This window comes from Cebus imitator, unplaced genomic scaffold (assembly GCF_001604975.1).
Source record: "Cebus imitator isolate Cc_AM_T3 unplaced genomic scaffold, Cebus_imitator-1.0 Scaffold458, whole genome shotgun sequence".
In the NCBI taxonomy this organism is placed as follows: Eukaryota; Metazoa; Chordata; class Mammalia; order Primates; family Cebidae; genus Cebus; species Cebus imitator.
The window spans coordinates 289,053-315,905 of record NW_016107773.1 but is presented as its reverse complement, the minus strand read 5'-3'; the positions used below and the strand labels follow the sequence as shown (position 1 = coordinate 315,905).

The 26,853-nt window shown below is 38.9% G+C and overlaps 2 protein-coding genes and 1 pseudogene across 2 annotated transcripts in view; 2 read left to right on the top strand and 1 right to left on the bottom strand.

Moving 5' to 3' along the window:
• Positions 1–26,853, top strand: part of GPC3 (glypican 3) — a 396,452-nt gene that overhangs the window by 134,228 nt on the left and 235,371 nt on the right. The gene's annotated exons all lie outside the window — the stretch shown is intronic.
• LOC108291553 (non-histone chromosomal protein HMG-17-like) lies at positions 10,425–11,625 on the bottom strand. Its single transcript, XM_037732616.1, has one exon. It carries the CDS (start codon positions 11,546–11,548, stop codon positions 11,162–11,164), a length of 387 nt encoding a protein of 128 aa, XP_037588544.1. The 5' UTR covers positions 11,549–11,625; the 3' UTR covers positions 10,425–11,161.
• Positions 18,410–19,864, top strand: LOC108291552 (annotated as a pseudogene).

Sequence of the window (26,853 nt, the reverse complement as noted above, 5' to 3'; positions counted from 1 at the left end):
AGTAATAATTACTGTTAACATTCTGATATATTTCCTTTTAGTATTTTTTCCTACGCATTCACAAAGAAAATGTCGGCTGGGCATGGTGGCTCATGCCTGTGATCCCAGCACTTTGGGAGGCCAATGGTTGGATCACCTGAGGTCAGGAGATTGAGACCAGCCTGACCAACATGAGAAACCCTGTCTCTACTAAAAATACAAAAAAATTAGCCAGGCGTGGTGGTGAGTACCTGTAATCCCAGCTACTAGGGGGGCTCAGGCGGGAGAATCACTGAAACCTGGGAGGTAGAGGTTGCAGTGAGCCGAAACTGTGTCACTGCACTCCATCCTGGGCAATGGAGTGAGATACTGTCTCAAAAAAAAAAAAAAAGAAAGAAAAGAAAAATGTTTTATTAAAATGTGATTATGCTGTATATATAGTTTGATACGTGCTATTTTCGCTTAGTATTGGATCATGAGTATTTCACCATATCATTATATATAGTTTAAAAACATTATCTTGGATGGTTGCATAGAATTCACCTGTGTGGATGTACCATTATTTCTTATGGATGCGCTATAGTTTCTTATTTTCACTAGCAGTGTGTGTATAAGAGGACCTGTGTCACTACAGTCTCATTGTCATTGCATTTTATCTTCTATCTCTGCCAATTTGCTAGAAGAATGATGGAATCTCATCGTTGAACTTTCATTTCTTTGCTAATGGGATTGAACTTTTCTTGAACAACTCAGTTTTTGACATGTGGCTTTCAACGCCTACTGAATGCACAACTTCTATTCAAAACCACATATACATGTTTAGGACTCATGGCTCCAGTTGTGACAGAACAATGATTGCCTTGCTAATATGTTTTATATAGCACTGGGCTTAGTGCCACAGCCGCTAAATAAATCATAAGCTCCTTGACAACCAGGCCCATATCTTAATCATTTCTGCATCCCCATAACCCCCAGCTTATTGCCTGACACACAGAGAGCTTTAACAAATGTTTGTTAAATGGATATGGAGGTGGAGCTTTTGTGAGGGTCAATGTTAAGTTACTAAAATAGCTTTTGAAATGTCATCAGGTGAAAAAAGAATCCATGGAGTCAAAATTTAAAATCATTGCTCAGGCATCGACCTATCATCTCATGTGATCAGAAACAATGAAGAAACATATTTTTCTATAAAAGGGGACTTTTTTTCACCAAAGGACCCTTTTTCTAGCCATAGTATCAAATCCTCAAACACAGCACCATTATGACAGAGGAGAGTCAAAAGTAAAGCTACTAGAAATGAACAAATGGCTACAAAGGAAATGAATGAATGAGAAGAAATATGGGGAAAAAAAGAAAAAATATGCAATCTAGAGCTATTTTTCCTTCACTTTTCTACTTGGTAAATAGAGCATGAAAGCTGCAAAGACTAGTGGAAAGTTTTTTGGATAAGGAAACGGAGGCTTAAAGAGGTGAACTGACTTGTCTAAGGTGATGTAGCTTCTATAAGAGCATAAGTAGGACCGAGATGAGTGTCTTTTTCAATGAGATCCTACCCCCACACCTCACAGCAGTGCAGTAAAGCAGTTTGGATTTCTCCATTCTCCTTAGCAGCTCTATACTTTAAACATCTTTCTCTTCTCACACTTCTTACACTCTCTTCTCACACTTCTTACACTCTACTACAATTATTTCTTTTAATTTTTGCCTCCCTCAATAGATTCTGTTCTTCGAGGGCAGCAACTGAGTCCTTATCTCTATAACTTCAATATCTAGCATAATGCTTGATTCATCTAGATGCTTAATGCTAGTTCATGAAAGATATCATGTTAATTACCAAAGCTGTGTTGTTATATGTTGGCATTCAAACCCTGAGTGTCTGGAAATCTTTCTAGTTGAATAAATTTGCCAAGTGTATAATAACTCCCAATAATTTCTGCTAATTGTTAGGGTTTTGCCATAAGTAAGGGTGCACTTGGAGAGGAGGGACGTGACTATTGTAGAGAAATGACAACCGGCTATGGAAGGAGAATATGAGGGAAACAGAGCAGATTAGGAAAAACTGAGGAGGCTAGAGGAGGGAGATACTGCGTAGAAGAAGAAGATCTTATGGGAAATGAGTCATTAGTGTTAACCATGTGCCTTTGTGGTATGTGTTCTCCTATGCACACAGGTCTCACAGTAATTCTTTGTGTAGTATCATACCCACTTTACAGATGGGACGACTGAGAGATGTTAACTGACTTGCCCAGAGTCACACTGTTAGGAAGTGGCAGAGATGAAATCTAAATTCATGTATGTATAATTAATTTCAAAACCTGTGTTTTTTTCCTTATGTCTTTCTAATACTCCATGCTGCTTCTCACTGGCATTAAAAGGAATAAAACCAAAGAAAACTTTTTTTAAAAGACTTTAAAAAATTGCATGTCAAATTAACCAAATATTAATGATAAGATGTGCATTCTTTTGAGACTTGTCCCTACATTTCCCTGATAGTTTTTTCACCTAGTTTATTTATGTAACATTACCTGTGAAGTACTCTACAAAAGAGGGTCAAGGAGAAGTTATAGGTGGCAATAGTACTATGATATGTATGTATAAACTTGGTGCTTTCAAATACTGCTGTTGTCTTTCAGCAACTTGGGTGCTTTCAACAGCAGTATTTGAAAGCACCAAAGTTATACATACATTACCTTGCCTCATCATTGAAGGGATAAAATGCCAGCCAGTGTGCTGCTGTTGGAAGCCTGACCACCTTCAGTTAACCTCCTGCATTTTTTTGCCACTCTCTTGGCTTTATTGGACTTCCTACAAGCTCCATGACTCCCACTTCATCATGCTGCTTGTCCCGTGATTAGCAAAATTCATATTTTTTAGTTTCTTACAAGCAATTAGCAGCTCATTAGAAGTGATTAGTTGGTGGCTCACACCTGAAATCCAAGCACTTTGGAGGCCAAGGCGGGTGGATCACCTGAGGTCGGGAGTTGAAGACCAGCCTGACCAACATGGTGAAATCCCGTCTTAAAAAAAAAAAAAAAAAAGAACAGAGATAAAATGGAATCATGAAAATACTCAATGTTTTNAAAAAAAAAAAAAGAAGAAGTGATTAGTTTCTTGCCAGGATTTTAAAAGTTTAGAATGTATTTAGTTCCCCAAAAACGAGGAGGTCTTGCCTGGATCTTCAAAGAATCCCATTTTAGCTGCATGTTCTCAAAAGTAAAGTTAATATCCATAGCAGTTAATTGTACCTAGTTGTCTAAACAATGTTGCAGATCTAATAAAGATTTTCTAATTATTCCCATCCTTTTTTATGGAGGCAGTCTGGTACCAGCTTTGAGAGAGGGCAGGAAGGTGGGTCTGTCTCACCCTTCTACCCCTCAAAGGCCTTATGAAGTTACAAATTCCATCTGTTCTGGAGAGGAACTTAGACTGAATAAAATACTGGGTCATTTGGTAGAGTATCTTGACTTGGTTTTGCCCAATGCATTTTGTCATCATTCTACAAGAATCTAAAGCTTTCTTAGAGAAGTTTGCAAAATATGGTTAAATTGAACACGTGGGATCTAAGACCTGGAAGGGATACAAATAAGCCGTTTAGTTCATCCCTCTGCTTAGGTGCATCGATACCTAAATCATAAATGAGTGATGATTTCTTATCCATTTGAAAATATTTCTAAATGTAAGTATTTTCTATCTTGTTAGTCAGTAGTGTGTTCCGGTGTTTAAGTCTCTGGCATGGTCAAGAAGTTCTCCCTAATGTTTGAATTCTTTTCTAGCTATGCTTTTATGCTCAATTGATATTAGCAATTTAGAAGTCCTAGGGAGATGCATGACATTGAAATTTGCTGAAAAGTACTCAGAGTTCAATGACAGTAGAAACAATGAAGAATCGTGCCAGCCTGCAGAGATGTAAGCAGAATAGGAAAATGTATAGCTGATTTCATCATGGATTTGCGTGCAAATAAGGAAGAAGCAGGGTATGGGAGGAGGAAAACAACAGGTAGAGAAAGTAGAACTTATACTAATGCCATTGGAAATGAATCAGTAGAGGAGAAAGATTTTAGGGCAGTAATGTCAAATAATTGGAAGAGATAGGGCCCATTTCAGAGAGATTTGAAGGGATAGATTTTAAATTGAAAGAACAAGATTGATTGTATAACCCATGCAATCTATACTGGGAAATAGGGAACGGAGATAGATATAGGAAAATACTAACTGGTTTATCAGGAGGGTAAGATGGTGGTATACTATCTAGAGAGCTAAGTAATGCACTGATTTTGAAACACAAGTAAAGAATAACTCTGGTGATAGTGTGATCGGAGTGATTTGCCTTTATAAGGCCTTGGCACAATGAGAAGTTACATTTGAGAAATATCTATTCTGAACGGGTATTCGTGTAGGCCAGGATAAAGATTTTCCTAGAGAACAGCTGAATATAAATGAGTAATCTTTGAGGAGTAAATTTTGGAATAGTTCATTTAGACAAATGAAAGTTCATGTTTAATCCTGAATATGATCACTGTTTCACTAGTAACTGGAGATTCTGCCTAAGGAAAGAGGAAGTTAGAGTAGGTAAAGACTGTTGTCACCCAAAGTACATTCTTTTGACCCTAAGCTGAAAAGTTGCCATTGATGAGGAAGGATGAACTCACCAAATAGATATGCCTTGTACATACTTAAAATTGCATGATCATTCTGATAGTTAGGAAATGGAGCTTGCATGATTCTGAGCCCACTGTCTCAGCTAGCATTCCTTTGTACTGGTGTTGGAAGTTTCTGACCAAGGCTGGCAGCTATTATATAAGGATTACCAAGTAGACACTATTTCTGTGTTTGGTAGTGATATTAGCTATTGATCTTCACCTCCCTCAGAAATTTGGCAGTAGTGATCTCTTCTCAATCATCGTGATACTTCCCAGGCTTTGGAGATTCTCATAATTGTGTAAAGTTCTGAAACTTTACTCTTCAAAACATTTTACCAGTGACTGCAGAGAAGCTAATGAGAAACCTGTGAATTTGCTGGGTTTGAACAGTAAAGTTTGAATTTTTCTTTTTCATCTTAAACTGTAAGGAAGAGCTCAGCTAGCTGTATTTACAAAAAACAAAAAAACAAAAACAAAAACAAAAAACCCCCCACAAAGTCAGATCATAAAGATGAACATATTTAATTAACAGAATTTTAGTATCTTGGGCCTTAAAGTTATAATCTCATGGCTTAAAGTGAAGGTTATTGATTTCATCCATCATAATATTTCACGTAATAATCCAAACTTTAAATGAAAGAAATAGAGAATTAGGTAAATTCCAATCAGTGGGCTACTGATTAGGTAACGGTGTCTTTAAACCCAGAAGATGGCTGTAGTTCAACTCATTAAACATTAGCACTCAGGCAGTTTCCTTAGAGTCACAGGGATCCAGAGATGAGTCAGCCATGACCTCTGCCCTCAAGGGACTTCTTGTCTAATAATAGGAAGGAGAGCCCAATAATAATCTAAAGTGGATTTTGTTGAATATGGTTAAGAGAGGTAAAGAGAGCACTCTGAAATTTAGGCTTGGTAGAGACTACAGTTGAGTTGGGGTAGGGAGATCAGGTGAGGACTGGACCAAAGGATCAGGTGACAGTTAAGTGGATCCTGTCTCCAGCAAGGACAGGCTGGGCACGGGAAATGAGATTTTTCTGTTACTTTTTTATCAGATGGAAAAGATTTGAAAATGGTTGAAGGGAAGCTTACAAAAAATGAAAAAGTAAGCTCATGAAATAGAAATGGTTATCTCTTTAGCTAAATACTCATATTATGGTGAATTATGGACTTTTTTTTTTGAGACAGAGTCTCTGCCACCAGGCTGGAATGCAGTGGTGTGATCTTGGCTCTCTGCAACCTCCGCCTCCTGGGTTCAAGTGATTCTCCTGCCTCAGCCTCCTGAGTAGCTGAGACTACAGGCGTGTGCCACCACGCTCAGCTAATTTTTGTATTTTTAGTAGAGACAGATTTTCACCATGTTGGCCAGGCTGGTCTCGATCTCTTGACCTCATGATCCACCTGCCTCAGCCTCCTAAAGTGGTTGGATTACAGGCGTGAGCCACTGTGTCCAACCAGACGTATTATTGTTATATCTTGACAGGTCAGTACGGGGTATACCTCCCTAGTCTATAAAATTTGCATTTGAATTTCAGAGTTCTTACTAGAATCGATCAGGAAGTTATTATAGCCTTATGGCGCTTCTGTAAACTCATTTAATCTGTTGTCCAGCCTAGTTTGTCCTAGTTAGGTGAGAATACATTTTATTTTAAAATATCTTTAGTTTTCCTCAGTAATCTGCTCAAACATTTGCTGTCTATTTAACCAAACTCTTGTAAAGGGTATTTTATCTTGTTCTGTCTTCAGTACAGATGGAGATCAGCCATGTGTATCATATCCTGCAAGACTTATTAAATGTTTCCCCCATTTTTATCTAGGCTTACATAGTCCCACTGTCATTGTCTGTACTCCCAACTCCCTTACTCTCCATTGCTTTGATGATCTTTCTTTTTCTCTAAACCTCTGTATTCTATGCATCTTTCCTTATTCTCTTCTTCCCAGAGATATTTAGAGAGTGGGTCAGCCACCGTTCTAAGTGCTGCAACATATCAGCCCTCCTTTTCCCACAACACTGATTTGTACCTTGCTGGTACTCTGCTTATGAGGCTGCATGGCTCTTATAGAGACTATATACCATAAAGGAAGGGTGTGCCTTTGAACATCATGCTTTTAATGACTTTCATGAAAAAAATTCATCAATGTCACTAGAAATGCTAGATTTGTTGTCTATTTCCAATTGATTTCAGTTTCCTATGGGAATGTGATCAGCATTGATGTTGTTGCAGTCTATCAGCATGCATGCTTCAATGCTGCTTTTTGTTTGGTATGGCCCCTTCAGTAGGTTTATGTGAAGATTGTGTATCTCCTAGTTCATCTTCCAGTCCATTACCCTTCTCTATCTGTGTGCTCTATGGGATGAATACCATAGAGCGTTTTAGGAAACAGGGCTATGATGGATTTATTTTAAGATAAAAAATTATTTTTCTGTTTTTTCCTTGAACCCCTCCCCTGAATTTCTTTACCCCACAAAACAAGCATAGAGTCAGTAACCATAAAGTGTCATTAGTCTCTGATTTAGGTTTGAGTCTGAACTAATTTTGAATTCTTGGCTGCAATGGATGCTTTCATAATAATTATTGGCAGCATCTCTTTCCACTTTTGTTTGTATTAATACTGACTGACCTTGTATAAGAAATATGAAAAAATATTTCCCTCTCCTCTATCACTTCATGCATTTGCAATGACATCCCTTCTCTCTTCCTTCATTGAAGTGGCAGCATTGATTTTTTTTGTTAACCTCTGCTTCTGTTTTCAGAAAAAAACAATCAAACACACATCCCTGCAAATAGCTGTTTCTTTTGTCTCTTCTAAATAGTATTTTTTGATACAAATTTCTTTTCTTATGGTCAACTTCTCTTCATTAATAGAAGAGGGCACCAGAGAAATAACTCAAAATATTAGCCATGATTTCTGACTCCCACCCAAGTCAGACACTCAGAATTGCACTTTTTTCTGTAAGTGGGCAAAACCCTGAGGATTAACCAGTTTTAGTTTAGAAAACAGTTCATTCATATTTTTGAGCATGACTTATGAAAATTTCTTGTTTGTAGATATGTGCCTGTGCTCACTGCTGTAAAAGATCTTTCTTTCAAATTTGAAAGCCCTGAGCTGTAGAGCTGTCATTGAAAATAGGCAATGGAAAAGTCTCCTAAAATTGTTCCAATTTAAGCCAACTCGTTCCATTTATAAAACTATTATATAGGCAGTCGGATGTCTGCTTTCAGCAAGTGCATGCGCAGTGGGATCTGAAATTGAGAGCATATGAAATCCACAATTCATACGATAAGATATTCTTCCTGAATAATGAAAATCGCGGTAGGGAAAGAAATCTTCAAGCAGGAATCAGCTTTTTAAGCATTTTTTTTTTTTTTTTTTTTTTAAAAGCGATCTGTGCCCATTGTGAAGTAAGAGAGCATAAAATATACCCTTTGGCAAGAGAAATAAAAATACTCCTTACTGCAGATGGCAAACTGTAGACAAATGCCCTGTATGTGGTATCACGTGTAATTATGTCATTTCATCTTGAAACATTTTATAGGTTTGCCTTGCTGGATGTCTGTTGTCTTAATCTTGTCTCATATGCATATACTCAGTTATATGTATGTATACATATAATTTGATTAGATAAATCCACCTAAATTAACTACTCTTGACTTTTTCTTTGCTATGTGGCTGGAGGGGACACATACTTGGGATTTCAAAATAAAGAACATTTAAGGTATCCGTGGAAACAAATCTTAGGGAAAAAAATCTATTATCTGTTAGTTACCGTAAGGAAAAGTTCAGGTAATGGAAGATTCAGAGTGAATTCTATAAACAAAGCTGGTTTAGGTGATGAGATTTCATTTGATACAATGATACCAAAGCTTGTTGTAGCAAATCTTAGAATTCATCTATAACTCACAGGCGCAAAAACAATATAGCATGCTTTTATTAGTACTGATTAAACTACAAATATAAGCTATTCTGGTGGCAGTTAGAAAGCACAACGTAAAGAAAATAAAAGGAACTACCTTTTTTTTAGGATTTCAGAAGGAAGGCAATTTTACAGAACTGGGTGAATTTTGCCTTTTCATGTTGGATATCATTCTGGTTCTCATCCAGACTAGTTCACTAGTTCAGTATAATAAATTTATAATGATTGTGAAACCAAACCATTCCTTCAGGTCTTTGGAGAAAAATATGAAAAGAGTAGTGGGGAATACTAATATGTACTTTCATTAGCTATGTCATGTATAAAGGAGGTAAATATTAGAGTATTCATCATTCGCTTCAGAAGGATGCCATTAGAAAATGAAACTGGCAAGAAGTCTTGAGCAACTCCCAAAAGAAAAGTTATGTTTTTGAGGTCCAGTGTATCATTGGAGTGGGAAGAGGATTATTTCCATATGTGTCAGGGTTAGTTTGTATTTGAAGTTATTTAAAAAGAAAGCAGTTGAACCTCATTAATTCAGTATTCTGTTAATTTGTAAACAAGATTTCCTGAGGGAGCTTTTAAACTGCTTAAAAGAGCAAACTTTTCAACCACTTTAGAGGTAGAGCCTGGTATACTAATTTCAAACAGTTATTTGCATGTGAAGCAAACATCCTTGCTGGGCAACATTTTGTTCACTTCACTCTAGTTATGGTATGCACAGTAATCCTTTCCTAAGTCTGAATTCCTTTAATCAAAATTATAGCCTAGGCAGGCTTACACCTATGTACCTTTTCCCACCATCACCTCAAGAATTTTGGGTCAAGATTATACAAATCTCCACTCACTCCAAGTTTTGAATTTGGGAGCATTATGAAGGTCCCCAAAATCAAACACCTGGATGGAGGATAACTAAATGAAAAAATGTCTCTTAATATTTTATTTGTAACATGGAAAAGTGAATTTACAAGGATCTCATTAAAACTGTGAGAGAGGAAGACCCTGGGAAGTTTGTAATCAGCAGATTATAGTAAATGAAAGTTAATCATACAGCATCCTTTAGCACTCATTTGCCAAACACAATTGATATTCTTTTTATTGAATGTGCTGTTTTTGTCGTTTTATTTGGATGAGCATTAACAAATATTTCTGAGTTCTCTTAGGGTCACTTGTAACCACCGTCTCCTAAACTCCAGGGAATGTGGCATTGTTCAGCTCAAGAGAGAATTCTGAGGGAGTCCAAGGCCTTAGGTACTTATGTTTAGCTACTGGGACTCACTTTGATCCCAGAACACTGGGAACTTTTTCTGAGTGTCTGAGGAGTGGACTTTCTCTTTCTAGTTCTATTATTCTTGCTTGAAGGCTAAACTTTTCCTAAATTCCCCTCATATTTGATGAAAGAAAAGCTTTACTCAAACCCCCATTTTCTATCCTCAGCCAGCCACATTGTTATCCCAAGCCTAATTCTCATTATTTTGAGTCAGCAGGACTCGACTACTTTGCAGCTATGCACTCTCCATACTGTATTTTACACTTTTGTGCAATTTCTCACAGTTTTCAGCTCCTTTCAGGCGGGACTTCCCCTTTCATTTCATCTGATCTATTTTAAGTGTCATTTGTGTTTCTCCTGACCAACACCTTATGTATTCCAAATTAGCATATACAAGAAAGTTGTTTGTCTAAACTTGGAAGGTAGCTTCCTACTCCCACCAAGGAGGACTCTGAGGGGAGTGCAAAAAGGGAAGTTTTTATTTATGTTCCTTCTGCTGTTACCTACAAGATCCCTGTCTTCTAAAGTGGAACCCTCAGGCTTTGGCCCTGGATTAAGCATTTTTTCTATAGCTTCCACCGGCTGCCAACCACTGAGTTTTTACTCTTTTTCTACAGTGAAGACATTTTTTTTGTTTGTTTTGTTTTTGTTTTTTTCCAAGCCAAACTGTATCCAGCTTTATTAAAGATACTTTCCATAAACAATCATGGTATGTCAGGCAGGACATGGGCAGACGATCGTTAACAGTATACAACAACTTTGAAACTGCCTTCTTTGATGGACTACCAAAAATCAGAAAGCCCCTATAAAACCCAATGAAGTCTTCATCTGATGCTCTGAACAGGGAAAGTTTAGAGTGAGGGTTGACATTTCACATTTAGCATGTTGTTTAACAACTTTTCATGAGCCGACCCTGACTTTCAGGAAGTGAAATGAAAATGGCAGAATTTATCTGAAGATCTGCAATCTAGAAATGGAATCACTGCTCTTTTGACAGGTGCCATCTCAGTGGCATCACTGGCAAGTCCAGATTGCCTGACACACTGGTAACCAATGACTGGGGGTCAGGTCCCAACAGATGTCTGGGCTTAAGGGAGTTAAGTCTATGCTGAAAGACAGAAAGGGAGAAGAGGTCATAAAAACGAATTTGTTTTTCCATACCACAAGGCTTTTGTGTGCCAAGGTGGCCATGTGTGTCAAAGTCAGGGAATCCCTCCTCCTGGGAGCCAAGAGGAAGTCTCTCAAAACTAGAAGGGAAAGGCATTTCCCCACATGAATCCAGCTTTGGAGACATTGTATTAGTGACATATGCCCCTTCCCACAAAACAACAATGAAGTGTTCTGTGTGCTAACAACATAGCTTTAAAAAAAAAAAAAACTAAAACAAAATTCTGCATTTTTATAAAACTTGATAAAAAATAGTATTTCAAACTGTACAGTCACCAGAAGTACACAGTTATCAAAAATGCACACACTTCCCTTGGCATCTCCAGCACCGTCGGCTTTCTGTGCCCGGTCTGTTTTGGCATCTCCATTTTCTGCAAGGTTATTCCTCTTCTTGCCAGCATCAGCTTTTCCCTTTTTCCCTTTGGGTACCTTCTCTCCCTTCTTTGCAGGGGCCTTTTTAGGCTTGGGCTCTGGCTTTGGAGGAGCAGGTTTAGCAGACAACCTTGTGGATCTTCTCTGTGGTTCGTCCTTCACCTTGGCTTTATCTCCTTTAGCATCCGCTTCAGCCTTTCTCTTGGACATAGTGGTGACAGCAGCGAGACGTAGGCACTGAGAGAGGGATGCAGTGGCACATGGGCTTTGGTCGGTCCGGGGGTCGCTCTCGCCTCTTCTTCTTCACACTGCTCACCAGTGAAGATATTTTTGAGCTAAACATTGGTAGGGGCATGTGGTCTAAAAATGGAACCGAATATTTAAAATCATAATTTTTCCTTATATGCTGTTATTCTTGTAACTTATCTATATCTTTACTCTGCTTTCTAGAATCTTCACTGTAGGTAACAGCAGAGTGTTAGGGGATGTGGGGAGAGTGAGAGTGTTTTGTGAAACAAGTTTTGCCTCCCTTACTATGTGAAGAATAAGTTCTGGTTTATTCTTTTATTTACCTTTCTTCTTTTTTCTTGAAAGCAAAATGGATTTGCCAAATAAGGTTTTACAAATAACTATACTCAGCCTCCCATTGATCTAGGGGCCCTATACAAACAGGCCTGGAGTTGTATGGCTGGTGACCTCCTGCTTTATCTTATGAAGAATAAGTACAATCTACCTCACTAGGGAGTGTCCAGTCATGTGTTTTCTTTCCAGCTCTGTTAAAGTGTGATTGAATGTGTAGGTTTAAAGTGTACAGTGTAATCATTTGATATCCATGGTGAAATGATGATCATAATCAAGCTAATTAACACAACAATCACCTCAACTCATTACCATTTGTGTGTGTGTGGTGGGAACACTTAAGATCTACTCTCTTTGCAAATTTCAAGTATACAATTTTATTAACGTAGTCCCTATGTCGTACATTAGATCCCCAGAAGTTATTCATCTTATAACTGAAAGTTTACCCTTTGACCAGCTATTCCTCATTCCTCCTGCCTCACACCTCCTTTTCTCCCTTCACAGAGTCATGTTTTGAAGGCTCTACTGGCCTTAGCTGCCATGGTTAACTTGTCTTTCCTCACAGGTATATTTTGCTAGCCATATTTTCTCTTTCAGAGGACATGTTGATTACTCTTTTTGTTTTCTTGTGATGATTGTCTTCTGTGAGATCTATTATGTAAGACTTTATCTCTTGCTAAAAGGATATATAAGCTAAGGAAAGATTCCTGGCAACAGCTATGTAATAAAGGACAGGAAAAAAGTGCAATGAAATGTATTAAAAATGACTTTGTGGAAGACATTTTTTTTGGTATCAGGAAATGCATAGTTACATAGTTGTCACAAAAGCTTTGCAGATATTTAAATTATTGTCTAGATTCCTGCGAGGTAACCATTTGTATAGTTATCTATTGCTGCATAACACATCATCCCAAAACTCATTTGCTTAAAACAGCAATAATAATTTATTACCTCTTATGGTCTCTGTGGGTTATGAATTTGGGAATGGCTAGGTTGGATGATTCCTGCTGGAGGTCTCTAACGGGGTTGTATGTTAGGCTGTTCTTGCATTGCTATAAAGAAATATCTAAGACTGGGCAATTTATAAAGAGAAGAGGTTTGATTGACTTATGGTTCTACAAGCTGTACAGGAAGCATGGTTCCAGGATCTGCTTCTGGTGAGGACTTCAGGATGCTTCCAATTATGGCAGAAGGTGAAGGGGGAACAATTGCATCACATGGCAAAAGTGGGAGCAAGAGAGAGGTAGAGGTGTCACGCTCTTTTAAACAACCAGATCTCACCTGAGTTAACTGAGTGACAACTCACTTATAACCAAGGAGATGGTGCTAAACCATTCATGAGGGACCCGTCCCCATGACCCAATCACCTCCCACCAAGCCCCACCTCCAACATTGGGAATCACATTTCAACATGAGATTTGGAGGAGACACACTTCCAAACCATATCAGGTTGCAATCTAATCTTGGCTGGGGCTGCAGTCATCTGAAGGCTTGTCTGGGGCTGGAAGACCTGTTTCCTAGTGACTCACTAACATGGCTGGCAAGTTGGAGCTGACTGTAACTGGTGGCTCTCAGTTCCTTTCCTTGTGGGCTTCTACATAAGGTCTTCTGTAATAACCAGCCTGGCAACTGGTTTTTCCCAGAACAAGTAATCCAAGAGACCAAGATGGAAGCTACAATGCCATTTTTGGCCTATACTTGGAAGTCACACATCATCACTACCTCAGTGTTTTATTGACCATGCAGGGCCAAGCCTGATAAATTGCGGAAGGAGACTATCCAAGGTCAAGAATATCAGAAGGTGTGCATTATTGGGAACCATCTTGGAAGCTGGCTATCACACTATCCATATGAATGAGGAAAAAAACATTCTGAGTATTAAAAAAAAATAATAATAACAATAACAGAAGTTCCTACATTATGGCTTAATAGTTTCTGTATAGAAACTCCTATTGTAATTTCTGGGCTGGCATGTGCTCCTGGCTCTCTTCTTTCCTCCTCGCCTTATTTTGTCTATCACTTTCATGGAGCTCTTTCTTCAGTCCGACCTTTCAACATGTTTCCTCAGGGACTTATCTTTATCTTTAGCTCTTTATTCTCACTGTATATGCTTTACCTGGGTGACATCAAGGGTGCTGTATTAGGGTTCTCTTAGAGGGACAGAACTTATAGGATACTATATATGTGTATCTATATATAGGAGATATATAGATAGATAGATAGATAGATATATCCTATAATGTAATATATATGCCTCTTAGAGGGACAGAACTTATAGGATATATATAATATATATATATCTACTACAATGTATTATATATATAGGGGCATTTTAAAAATTTTAATTTAATTTTTTTTGAGATGGAGTCTCACTCTGTCACCCAGGTTGGAGTGCAATGGCACAGTCTTTGCTCACTGCAACCTCCGTCTCCTAGGTTCAAGCAATTCTCCTTGCCTTAGCCTCCCGAGTAGCTGGGACTACAGGTGCCTGTCACCATGCCCAGCTTATTTTTGTATTTTTAGTAGAAACAGGGTTTTGCCATGTTGGCCAGGCTAGTCCCAAATTCCTGACCTCAGGTGATCCATCCACCTCGGCCTCCCAAAGTGCTAGGATTACAGGTGTGAGCCACTGTGCCCAGCAGGGAGTTTATTAAATAATAACCTACATGACACAAGGTCCCACAACAGGCTGCCTGCAAGCTGAGGAGCAAGGAGAGTCAGTCCGAGTCCCAAAACTAAAGAACTTGGCGTCTGATGTTCGAGGGCGGGAAGCATCCAGCACGGGAGAAAGATGTAGACTGGGAGGCTGGGCCCATCTCTCCTTTTCATGTTTTTCTGCCTGCTTTATATTCAATGGAAGCTGATTAGATTGTGCCCACCAGATTAAAGGTGGATCTGCCTTCCCCAGCCCACCGATTCAAATGTCAATCTCTTCTGGCAACACCCACACAGACACACCTAGGATTAATACTTTGTACTCCTCAATCCAATCAAATTGACCCTCAGTGTTAACCGTTACAGGTGCCCACTACTGAGGTCTCACATCCATATTTTCTGCCTAAACTTCTTTTGTTTGAGACACCTATCTCTAAAACGTATTGCAAATTGACCATTTTCAAATTCTAACTGCTCACTTTTCTCTCTAAGCCTACTCTTCCTGTACCCCCTTTCTGATATCTGACATGAAGTTGACATTGGAGTGTTTGCTGAATGAATCTTTTATGCATTGTGACATCTCTAATTATAGGCATCTTTATGCTTTTCAGTGTGGGTGAATGCCACACTGGCAAAAATAAATTATAAGAAAGCTTTCGGGCCGGGCCTGGTGGCTCACACCTGTCATCCTAGCAATTTGGGAGGCCCAGGCAGGAGGATTGCTTGAGCCAAGAGGTTTCAGACCAAGCCTGGGCAACATAGGGAGACCCCATCTCTACAAAAAAAAATTATAAAATTAGCTAGGTGTGGTGGTGCTATTAGGTCCCAGCTATTCAAGAGGCTGAGGTGGGCAGATTACTTGGGGCTGGGAGGTTGAGCATGCAGTAGGCCATGAATGTGCCACTACACTTCAGCCTAGGTGACAGAACAAGACCGTTTCTCAAAAAAGAAAAAATAAAACTTTGACAGAAGAATGTTTTTAAAATATAGGCAATACATTAGGGATAAATGGGCAAAAGTAAACATATACATAGATATAATATTTATGGCTTGTTGCAAACACTTATTTATGAACCAGAAAAGATGCCTGATGGTCATCGTCAACTATTCCTTGAAGTCTCAATGCCCAATACTGCCATAAGGAGTTCATAATCCTAGGTATCATCAGGATAGAAACAAAGCTCTACCTTTTCAAAAATTCTTTTATTGGGTATTCTTCAAATGTGGCCTTTTAAACCACCCCTTCTCCAACTACAGCATAACTCCAGCGTTCTCCTTTGACCTACTCTGTCTATATAACGCACTGGTTCTGAGAAACTTAGACTAAAACTTTTGTCAAAGGACAGGAAAAGAGTGGTGATGATGGTGATGGTGATGAGAATGATGATAGTTAACATCTATGAATTTTCTTCTATGTACCAAATAATGTGCCAAGTGGGCTGTATGTATTATCTCATTTAACCATCACAACAACCCCACGTGATAGGTACTATTATCTTTAACCCCGTTTTAGAGATGAAGCAACTGAGGCTCCCAAGATCACATAGTGAATTAGTGATGCATTCGGGTTGAGATTGAAACCTGTCTGACTCAAACTCTCTATGTAATCCCTTCTAAGCCCCCTCCTCCAGCCTCAATTACCTTAATAGGTGCTGTATGCCTTCTTAGAAGATATAATACTGCCTAAAGTCACTGAGAGGGAACTCCAAGGGTCATATATATAGCCTATAAACCTACATATGTAAGATATAAGACACTATAGCTTCTGCTATTACTTTAGCGTCCTCTCTAAGTTGAAACTCTCAACAGCTTAGTGAAGTATCTATAAAGGATATTATCACCACTTAGGGGAAAATAGTGACTCGAGCAGCTAAGCGACTTGTCAGAAATCACCCAGTTAAGCTTGTGATAGAGCTGGAACTAGAATCTAGACCTCCTAATATCTAGTTCCTTTTTTTTCTTCTATTTTAGTGTTCAAGGTTATGAGTGTAGAGCCACATTTCTAATTATTATTAGCCAGAAGATACACATGACTGTTCTGAGATATCTTAAATGATACAGATTTTTATAATTGGGGAGAACAAAGGGCAAAAACCAGTCATGTGCTTGAGAATTACCATATCAGTGCTGATGACTCATTTGCCTTCACCCAAGCACCCTCTTGAGTATTTTAAATTTTTCTCCCTTCAGTTTTGTTGAGGTATAATTTGACTCAAAAAATTATATATATTTAAGGTATACAGCATGGTGATTTGATATATGTATACACTGTGAAATGATTCCCACAATCAAGCTAATTAAGACATCCAACTTGTTTAAAATAAGTCTACCAGGATACCCAGACCCCCCTGATAAAAGTCCTGGGTCTCCCTGCAAGGTATGCGTTAATTCAACTTCTTCCCACAAGGGGGAGCCAAAAATGCTTTGGGGGCTAGGAGATGAAAAACACTCATAGGTTCTGAAAATCCTGCTTCCTGTCTGGTTTCTTTGGCCAGCAAGGCCCTCCCAGCGGTCTCCAGAAAGGAAAAGCAGATAGTGTTGATGCTGATGGTAGTGTTTTTGTATATGCACATGGGTTGGAGGTAGGGGACTTTCATCTAAAGAAACTTGATCCTGAGAGATGAAGTCTTTCCGAGCAACCAGTCAGCGCTGGGTTCCCATCACCTATTTCTTTTTCCTGCTGGAACTTTGTCCTGAAAAGCTGCCTTCTTTTGCCGCTGTGTGGGGGAACTGGATCAGCTGCCTGTTGAAGCCTGCTCCATTAACACTGGGTCAATAATCTTGCCCCATCAGCCCACTGGAGCTGCTTCTGTCACCTCCCACTAACGGTGTTAAAGAGGACCTGGTAAAAACACTTGTACTACTTTCTTCACAGAAGGTGGGTAGATGTTGGGGGAGAAAATCCCACGTGATTATGGCCTTTAGCACTGCTTTAACCTTGGTAGTACCAATATTTCAGTTAGGCCAGGAGCAAGAAGGGTTGCTGTGGCTTTGACAGATAGAGCAAACTTCTGAATCCACATTTGAAGAAGAAATTTGGCCCCAAACCAGGAGTATGTATAAGGGATGGGGAAATTCAGGCTTATTCAGAATGTAAAAATTAATTAAACTATTGTTTCCATTGATACCCTGCAGACCTTTTTTTCTATCAGAAATATTTAAGAAATTTACATGTGATAATCACTTTCAAACACGATATTTCCAAATGTCAAGTTAATGTGTTCAGGGAGCAAAAAGACTCAAGCACTCAGTATGAGGTTCACATCACATCTGTTTCCGCAAGTACTTTTGGGACCCTTTGAGGCAAAGACAGTGGGGGACCTTGACTTATTTGTAAGACATGGAAGAGAAGATGGAAACATCCCTTTCATCTCCCTTCATCTTTATAAATGGAGATAAGGATTGGTTGGCATAGTCTAGTATATCAGGAAAAAATAAATTATGAGTCATTTTAATTGCAGAAATAACAATATTCATAAATGAAAAATGGGGTTACATTTTAGAATCGAGAGAAGTAGGCTATTAAAATGACATATTTTGAATAATGTAACTTCCCAGCAAGATGTAATTACTGATTTTTTTTTGAAGAGTAAAGCAATAATCTAGCAATTCTCAAAATCCATTCAGTTTTCTATAGACATTCAAGAATTACTGTTTGTTTTTTGGAGTGGAAGTAACATCTTTTGCAGTTAGTTTTTGGAACATGGCCACTGCTGAATAAAGAGTTCCAGTCGTGCATTATATTTGTTTTGTATGATTGCACTAAGAGAATACATTGGCATATTGTATGGTTTATAATGAGCTGGAAATAAAAATGAAAAAGGGGTGGCCAAGGCAAGATGGGTCAAAGTCAGAGTGGTGGTCATGGTCCTGGAGTTGGCAAGAAGGATGACAAGGACAAGAAAAAGAAATATGAACCTCCTGTACCAATTAGAGAGGGGGAAAAGAAGAAGAAAACAAAGGGACCAGATGCTGCCAGCAAATTGCCACTAGTGACACCTCACATTCAGTGCCGGTTAAAATTACTGAAGTTAGAGAGAATTAAAGACTATCTTACCATGGAGAAAGAATTCATTAGAAATCAGGAACAAATGAAGCCATTAGAAGAAAAGCAAGAGGAGGAAAGATCAAAAGTGGATGATCTGACGGGCACCCTGATGTCAGTAGGAACCTTGGAAGAGATCATCGATGATAATCATGCCATCGTGTCGACATCTGTGGGCTCAGAACACTACATCAGCATTCTGTCGTTTGTAGACAAGGATCTGCTGGAACCTGGCTGCTCAGTCCTGCTCAACCACAAGGTACCTGCCGTGACAGGGGTAGTAATGGATGACATGGATCCCCTGGTCACAGTGATGAAGGTGGAAAAGGCCAGGAGACCTATGCTGATACTGGGGGCTTGGACAACCAAATTCAGGAAATTAAGGAATCTGTGGAGCTTCCTCTCACCCACCCTGAATATTATGAAGAGATGGGTATAAAGCCTCCTAAGGGGGTCATTCTCCATGGTCCACCTGGCACAGGCAAAACCTTGTTAGCCAAAGCAGTAGCAAACCAAACCTCAGCCACTTTCTTGAGAGTGTGGTTGGCTCTGAACTTATTCAGAAGTACCTAGATGATGGGCCCAAACTTGTATGGGAGCTGTTTCGAGTTGCTGAAGAGCATGCACCGTCCATCGTGTTTACTGATGAAATTGACGCCATTGGGACAAAAAGATATGACTCAAATTCTGGTGGTGAGAGATAAATTCAGTGAACAATGTTAGAACTGTTGAGCCAGTTGGATGGATTTGATTCCAGGGGAGATGTGAAAGTTACCATGGCCACAAACCAAATAGAAACTTTGGATCCAGCACTTATCAGAGCAGGCCGCATTGCCAGGAAGATCGAGTTCCCCCTGCCTGATGGAAAGACTAAGAAGCACATCTTTCAGATTCACACAAGGAGGATGACGCTGGCCAATGATGTAACCGTGGACGACTTAATCATGGCTAAAGATGACCTCTCTGGTGCTGACATCAAGACAATCTGTACAGAAGCTGGTCTGATGGCCTTAAGAGAACGCTGAACGAAAGTAACAAATGAAGACTTCAAAAAATCTTAAAAAAAAAATGTTCTTTATAAGAAACAGGAAGGCACCTCTGAGTGGCTCTATCTCTAGTGAACCACAGCTACCATCAGGAAAATGGGAGATTTCTCTATCCCTGAAAGGGATGAGGTTGGGGGAGTTGCCCAGAGGAATCCCTATTCCCATTGGTTTTTATTAGCAAAACATCCTGTGTCTTTTGGAGTACAATGTGTAAGTGCCCATTGGGTGGCCTTCATCTGTCAGTCACTGTGGAGCAGTCTGCTTCTCGATAAAGCGTGCTCTTTCACACACACACACACACACACACACACACACACACACACACACAAAGAAGAAGAAGAAAAAAGAAAAAGTTACCACAAACCCTCAACAATGAATTAGTTATTCTGAATATTTTATTTTTCTAACAATGATGCTATGTAAATTGACCAAAATATCAAAAAACGCTTGTTGATATTTGGTCTGAGAGTTAAACTAAAGCGAGGTACAGAACTGATCAGTGGTGACTAGATTTCTTCGTTCTTATAAGGAATTCCTTTACAGGGCAGTTTAACTTCTGCCTAAACCCACCTTTGAACACATGTTGGATTAGGTGTTCTTTTATCCATCTATTAGGTGGATAAACCTGTTCTTTTATCACTATTACTCCAAATCAGGCACTGAGGAGGTTTTGTGACCCTGAGGCCCCAGTTGCAATTAAAGTCGTTAATAATAATTGTCAAAAACATATGTAGTTATTATACAAGAATGGTTATCTTGAGCTACTAGCAATCCTTTAATCTTTAGGCTGTAGGTTCCTTACTTTCTTTCTAATTCCTCCCGTGTATTTCATATGACTCCAGTCAGAAATTATAGACTGCTAAAAACTGTGAAGGGTCTGGGATTTTTTGACTTACTTGCAAGCCAGCAAGTTAGCTAAGACAGTTTCTTGGTTGCTGGCAGGAGGCACAAGACTCTTGGATCAGAGATGAAGAACAGTTGATTACTCACAACAGTAGCAGTAGCCAAAATTTCAGCATTTTCTCTTGAGCCTTGGTACCCACAAGATGATATGAAGAGGGCCACATGACATCTGCTCACTCAGGGGGTTTTATTATAGAAGAGGAACCCCAAGCTTAGGGGGCTCAAATCTTTTATAACAGGCAGTAAGCATGCCAGCCCTTTGCTCCAGAGAGGGACATTATATTTATTATACTGCACAGTAGTCAACTATATCTTCAATGGCTGTAAGCAAACCTGCTTTTTCCCCCCAGAGTAAGACACTATCTCTGTCTAAACAGTATTGAAAAGAGTATTCCAGAACAAAGGCACTCAGTGCGTCTGCTCACAAGATGTACAAAAACACAAGAGATCCACCAGAAATTGTCTCCCAACACAGACTAGGGCCAAGATGGCCTCTGAAGAACTGTTGGCCTAGTCCATCCTTGGGAGTTGCTGCTGACAGGACAAAGCACCATAGTCATCACCATCATTACTATTACTGAAGAGTTTTGTTCTCATCTTCTGTACTTGGCTGGGCGCAGTGGCTCACACCTGCAATTTCAGCACTTTGTGAGGCCAAAGTGGATGAATCACCTGAGGTCAGGGATTCAAGACCAGCCTGGCCAATATGGTGAAACCCCATCTTTACTAAAAATGCAAAAATTAGCTGGTCATGGTGGTGGGCCCTGTAATCCCAGCTATTCGGGAGGCTGAGGCGGGAGAACCCAGGAGATGGAGGTTGCAGTGAGCTGAGATCGCGCCACTGCACTCTAGCCTGGGTGACAGAGCGAGACTCTGTCTCAAAAAAAAGAAAAAAAAAAAAAGTTTGTACTTCGCACCTGCCTCTGTGTTTAGCCAGGAGATTTGGGAGGATGTAACTTAGTCACCATAGTTTGGCTTGTGACTTGAGGTTGGGGGCCAGTGGTCCAAAAGTTAACATGCTAGTTTGATTTACTCCTATCCCTCTCTAAAACAAACAAACAAACAAATAACAACCAACCACAAAAACAAAAAACTAACTTGATAGAGGCTTTATGTAGCTCCAGCTCAGCGGTTCAAAGCTTTGAAGGGAAAGACCATTCTGTTGGAAGGAAGGATGTGGAATTTGGAAGCTCAGGCAAACTCCCAGTCCCTGAAGAAAAATGGTTCACCTGACATAGCCTTTAATAAGCTTCTGGACCAAGGGGCCACAAAGCCAGCCAAAAGAGCTCTGTTTATCTGCCACATTTTCTTCACATAGGTAGAAATATTTTTAAATCAGCAAGCTGTTCCATCTGAAATTAACAATAAATATTGAATTATAGAGCTGTATTGTCATTGAAGTCTAAAAATTATTGTCTTCAAAATTTTGCCTTAAAAATCCTTTTGTTTTCTTGCCTGATTCTAGGAAGTTCAACCTGAGAGAAGGCTGTATTACCAGATTACATTTCATAGACTCTTAAAGTTACAAGGAACCTTAGAGCTCTGTAGTCCAGCCTGGCCCCCAGCGCTAAGTCCTTGCTGTAACCTCTTGCCAGAGGATCACTGTTCCTCTCAGAGAGGAAGCTGGACTGGGCAAAGCTCTGGTTCTGTTCTAGGCTCTGCTACTGATTGGTTGTGAGATTTTGTGGATATCACTTGCCTTCTTCAGCCTAGGTGTCCTCAGACCTAAAGAAGACAGGAGCCAGATGGTCTTTTAGTGTTCTTCTAGCTCTGGTGTTCTCTAAATTCTGAAATGTGTGAATATTTGAACATCTTGAAAGGATGATTTTTTTCCCTGATAATTGAAGTAACACGTTTATCTTAGAAAAATAAAAAATTATATATTTAAAAAGTAATTTCTAATTTTATTACCAATTTCAGTGCATATTTTAGACTATTTTGTGTATATAATAAAATCAGAGTCATATTATTCTATAATTTGTCCCTTTTACTTATCAACATAGCATGCACATCTTACCGTAGTGATTGGACTGTATTCAAAAGGAAGTAGATAGCTGGTGAAGGGTTTTAAGTAATTTTCTCTATAAGTCATCCCTCTCCAAATCAGTGATAGAGAAGAAAGGAGATAACTTTCATGCAGTTTTGATATTAATTCATTCCATTCTTTATTTCTATTTGTGCAGAAAAAGGATGGCTCATGGTTATATTCATTGCATATGGAGGTTACAGATTATTTTAGAAGTTTAGACATCATGAGATGCTATATTATTGGCACTGTCTGTGTACATTTATCTGCTATAAAAACAAATTAGAATGGCACATTTCAAGGCACTAATTATATGAAGACTGCTTAATTATACCACAGTCAAAAGTATCAACTATGAAGATCAACTCTCACAGCTCCAACACACATATTGACAACCATCAAGCCAATTTTTAGTAACATGTGGGCCAATTGTTACAAAACAGCTTTTAGTGACCAAATTTATTTAAGATTCTTTCATTCCTTACACATTCAAGAGAATTGGAGGTAGTGTACAAAATTAGACATTGTAAAATATAGGACTTTTACATTTAAAAAACCAGGGATACCAACTAAGGAACCGAAAAGCTTGGTTGCCATGAAGTATCTAGATAAGTCAATCCAAGTCTATTTCCTAGCAGCGGAAGTAAACAGGAAAATATATTGGCTTGCATGGTTTTATTGTTGCAGCAGAAAACTATGCATTCTTCTTTTCCCCAGATAAATTTTATTCTGAAATTTATTATATATTCCCTCATGTGAAAGATAATAGGTAATAGTAGAAATCTTCAACCATAGTTTTGCAAAGGAACAATAACCCTGTTAAAATGGATAATTCCTGTATTGACCTTCTACATAAGGGGTGAGCATGTAATATTAAATCGTAATTCAGTTTAGACACTTCTTTGGAGGCTAAAATAATACAGTCCTGGTACGTGGCTTTCTGATGATTTAAAATATAGAAATAGAACTTGGAGCATGTGGTTGATAATCTAGTTATCATGCCCACTTTATTCTTTCTTTCTCAAGGGTCAGATGCCTCAAGGGAACCATTGCCTGACTATAGCTTGCATAGGAATCATGTTGGAAATCTTGGTCAGGTAACTTTAGGACCCAGGGTCTAGGTTTATCCATATGTTTTGAGTAGGTGTTCAATAAAGTTTTGTTGAATGAATAACTTAGCAGGATCCATAGCATGGGCAGACACTTTCCTCTGTCTTAGTGCTCTCTCTCTACTAGGAAGCACCTTACATGAATCTGCTTTTTTCTCCATATACTATCTGACGACTCTCTTATTCATTCCTCAGTGATCTCCTCTTCTTCCTTCTCTTTTTACCATTTCTACCCTGGTGCAGTCTACAGCTGCCATGTTTTTGGACAACAGCTGCCACAAATACAATTACATTTCAAAAGTAACTCCTACCATATTGCAAAAAATAGAAAACAACAATCAAGAAAAGACTGGTTAAATTACAAGACAGCAATATGATGGAATATTATGCAGCTACTGAAAAGATGTTGAAAATATTTAATAACATGAATAAATATCCATGATATATATTTAAGTAGGAGAAACTATGTGTGTGTGTGTATACATGAATTTCTTTTGATATCTATTTATCCACCTATCATCTATTGAGAGAGTGAGACATAGAGACACAAAGACATACACACACACACACAGAGAGAGAGAGAGAGACAGACACACAGCCACACACAGAGAGTGTACAGCTTTAGGTGGTAAAATTAAAGGTGATTGCATTTCTTTGCATTTTGCTTCTCTGTACTTTAAAAATTTTTTATAGTAAACATGGATTATTTGTGTTTAAACAAAAATATAAAACTCCTTGGCATGGCATACAAAGCCGTTTAATAGGTGGTCACTTCATATTCCTCTAGCTTCTGTTTTGATAGTCCCCCATCCTTTGTTATATGCATTACAAACTCCAGTCACATGAGGCCACTTGAATTTCCCCTGGATGCTCTGAGATCTCCCATACTAGACTGTGGGCTCCTAGTGGCAGTGGGTGACTAGGTTGTGGCCCTATCTGTATCTTCTCAACTTAGTGCAGTGCTTAGCAAGTGCTCAGCGTCTGTTTGTTGAATGAATAGCCAATGTATCATATACTCTTCTCTTGATTTTATTTATTATTTATTTATTTATTTTTCAGACAGAGTCTCACTCTGTCGCCCAGGCTGGAGTGCAGTGACACAATCTCAGCTCATTGCATCCTCCACCTCCCGGATTAAAATGATTCTCCTGCCTCAGCCTCCTGAGTAGCTGGGATTACAGGCAGCTGCCACCATGCCTGGATAATTTTTTTTGTATTTTTAGTAGAGGCGGTGTTTCACCATGTTGGTCAGGCTGGTCTCGAACTCCTGACCTTGTGATCTGCCCACCTCGGCCTCCCAAAGTGCTGGGATTACAGGTGTGAGCCACCTCACCCGGCCTTCTCTTGACTTTAATCAGACCCTCCCGCCTCCCTCCTGGTCACTGGTGCACTTCTGCTGTTCATTTATCAAATTATGGACCTTATATGGTCTGTTAATGGGGGTTTGGAGATAGTCACTGAACATGTTCAGAGTTGTTTAACCATGAACCTTATATATGTTCATGCCTTTATACATTCTTTAGCCTCTAATCAAACTCATTCACTATCTACTTCAGGAAAGCACATCATTTTAGGACTTATTTTGAACACATAAAAAGAAATGATCCAAAGACATCCTACTATAAAAACCTGCAAGATCCATTTCCCTCCTGAAAAAACACATCTGGTTCTGTTTTCTTCTAAAAGTAAAATTAGACCTTGCAGAGATAGTACAATTTAAATGGTACCACCCAATTAATTTTTCCGGCCAATTTTATTTTTAAAACAATAATTAAACATGGTCTTCTGTAACATCTATTCTTTCTTTCCCCCAAGGAGATATTTTATATTATTTTCCTTTTGTCTTTGCTCAGCACTTTGGCATGTGTGAGTTTTCATTAACTATTCTGAATGCAGGCAAAGGCAATGTGGTAGGAATAAACACAAATCAAGGCTGCATAAATTAATAATCTTTTTAGTACCATTGTCCTGCATGCCTTTAGAAATTAATTTTAATACCAGCAAACAAGTTCAAAAAGTCCTCCTTCTTTAGCTACTGTAAGAAACTCAAACTTCCTTTGGCAATTTTGTGAATGACAAAAGCTCACTTTTGCCTATTTTTATGTAGCAAGTGTCATACGGATTTATGAAAGGAGAACAAAAAATAAGTAGAGAGAGACCAACTACCTGTGTTAATCAGTACAGTATGTAGGAAAGTGTGGTATAAATTATGACAGGTAGATCTTTGGATTTCTCTTTTTGTCTCTTTCTGACTAATTGGGTGTATGAATTTATCTTCCTGAATTGTAAGGGATTTCTCCATAAAATATCAGTTAATAAGTATCTCAGATAGATTCATTCACAGGTAGAGTATCTTCTAAACATCTAGTAGCCATAGAATAGAGTGCAGTGTAGTTTGACGGTTAACAGCAGAGCTTGGTGTCAAACTGAAGCTGACTTTAACCCAAGCCTCACTAGTAGTAAGCTTTGTCATTTTATTTTATTTTACTATTTATATTTTATTTTATTTTATTTTTTTGAGACGGAGATTCACTCTGTTGACCAGGCTGGAGTGCAGTGGTGTGATCTCAGCTCACTTCAACCTCCACCTCCCAGCTTCAAGTGATTCTCCTGCCTCAGCCTACTAAGTAGCTGGGACCACAGGCACGCACAACTATACCTGGTTAATTGTTGTATTTTTAGTAGAGATAGGGTTTCGCCATGTTGTCCAGGCTGGTCTTGAACTGACCTCAGGTGATGCACCTGCCTCGGCCTCCCAAAGTGCTGGGATTACATGCATGAGCCTCTGCACCTGGCCTGCTCTGTCATTTTAAATAAATTGCTTAACCTCAGTGTATGTAACTTGTTTGTAAAATGGGGTTAATGGTGACATTTACTTCATAAGATTATTGTGAAAATTAAATAAGTTAATAGATGTTTTAGTTTGTACTCCCCTAATGACTAATGATGTTGAGCATCTTCTCATGTGTTCTGCCATCTACATATCTTCTTTGGCAAAGTGTCTGTTCAAATCTTATGCCCATTTTTAAATTGGATTGTTTATTTTTTTACAGTTGAGTTTTTATTTTTATTTTTATTTTTTTTTTGAGACGGAGTTTCGCTCATGTTGCCCAGGCTGGAGTGCAATGGCGCGATCTCGGCTCACCGCAACC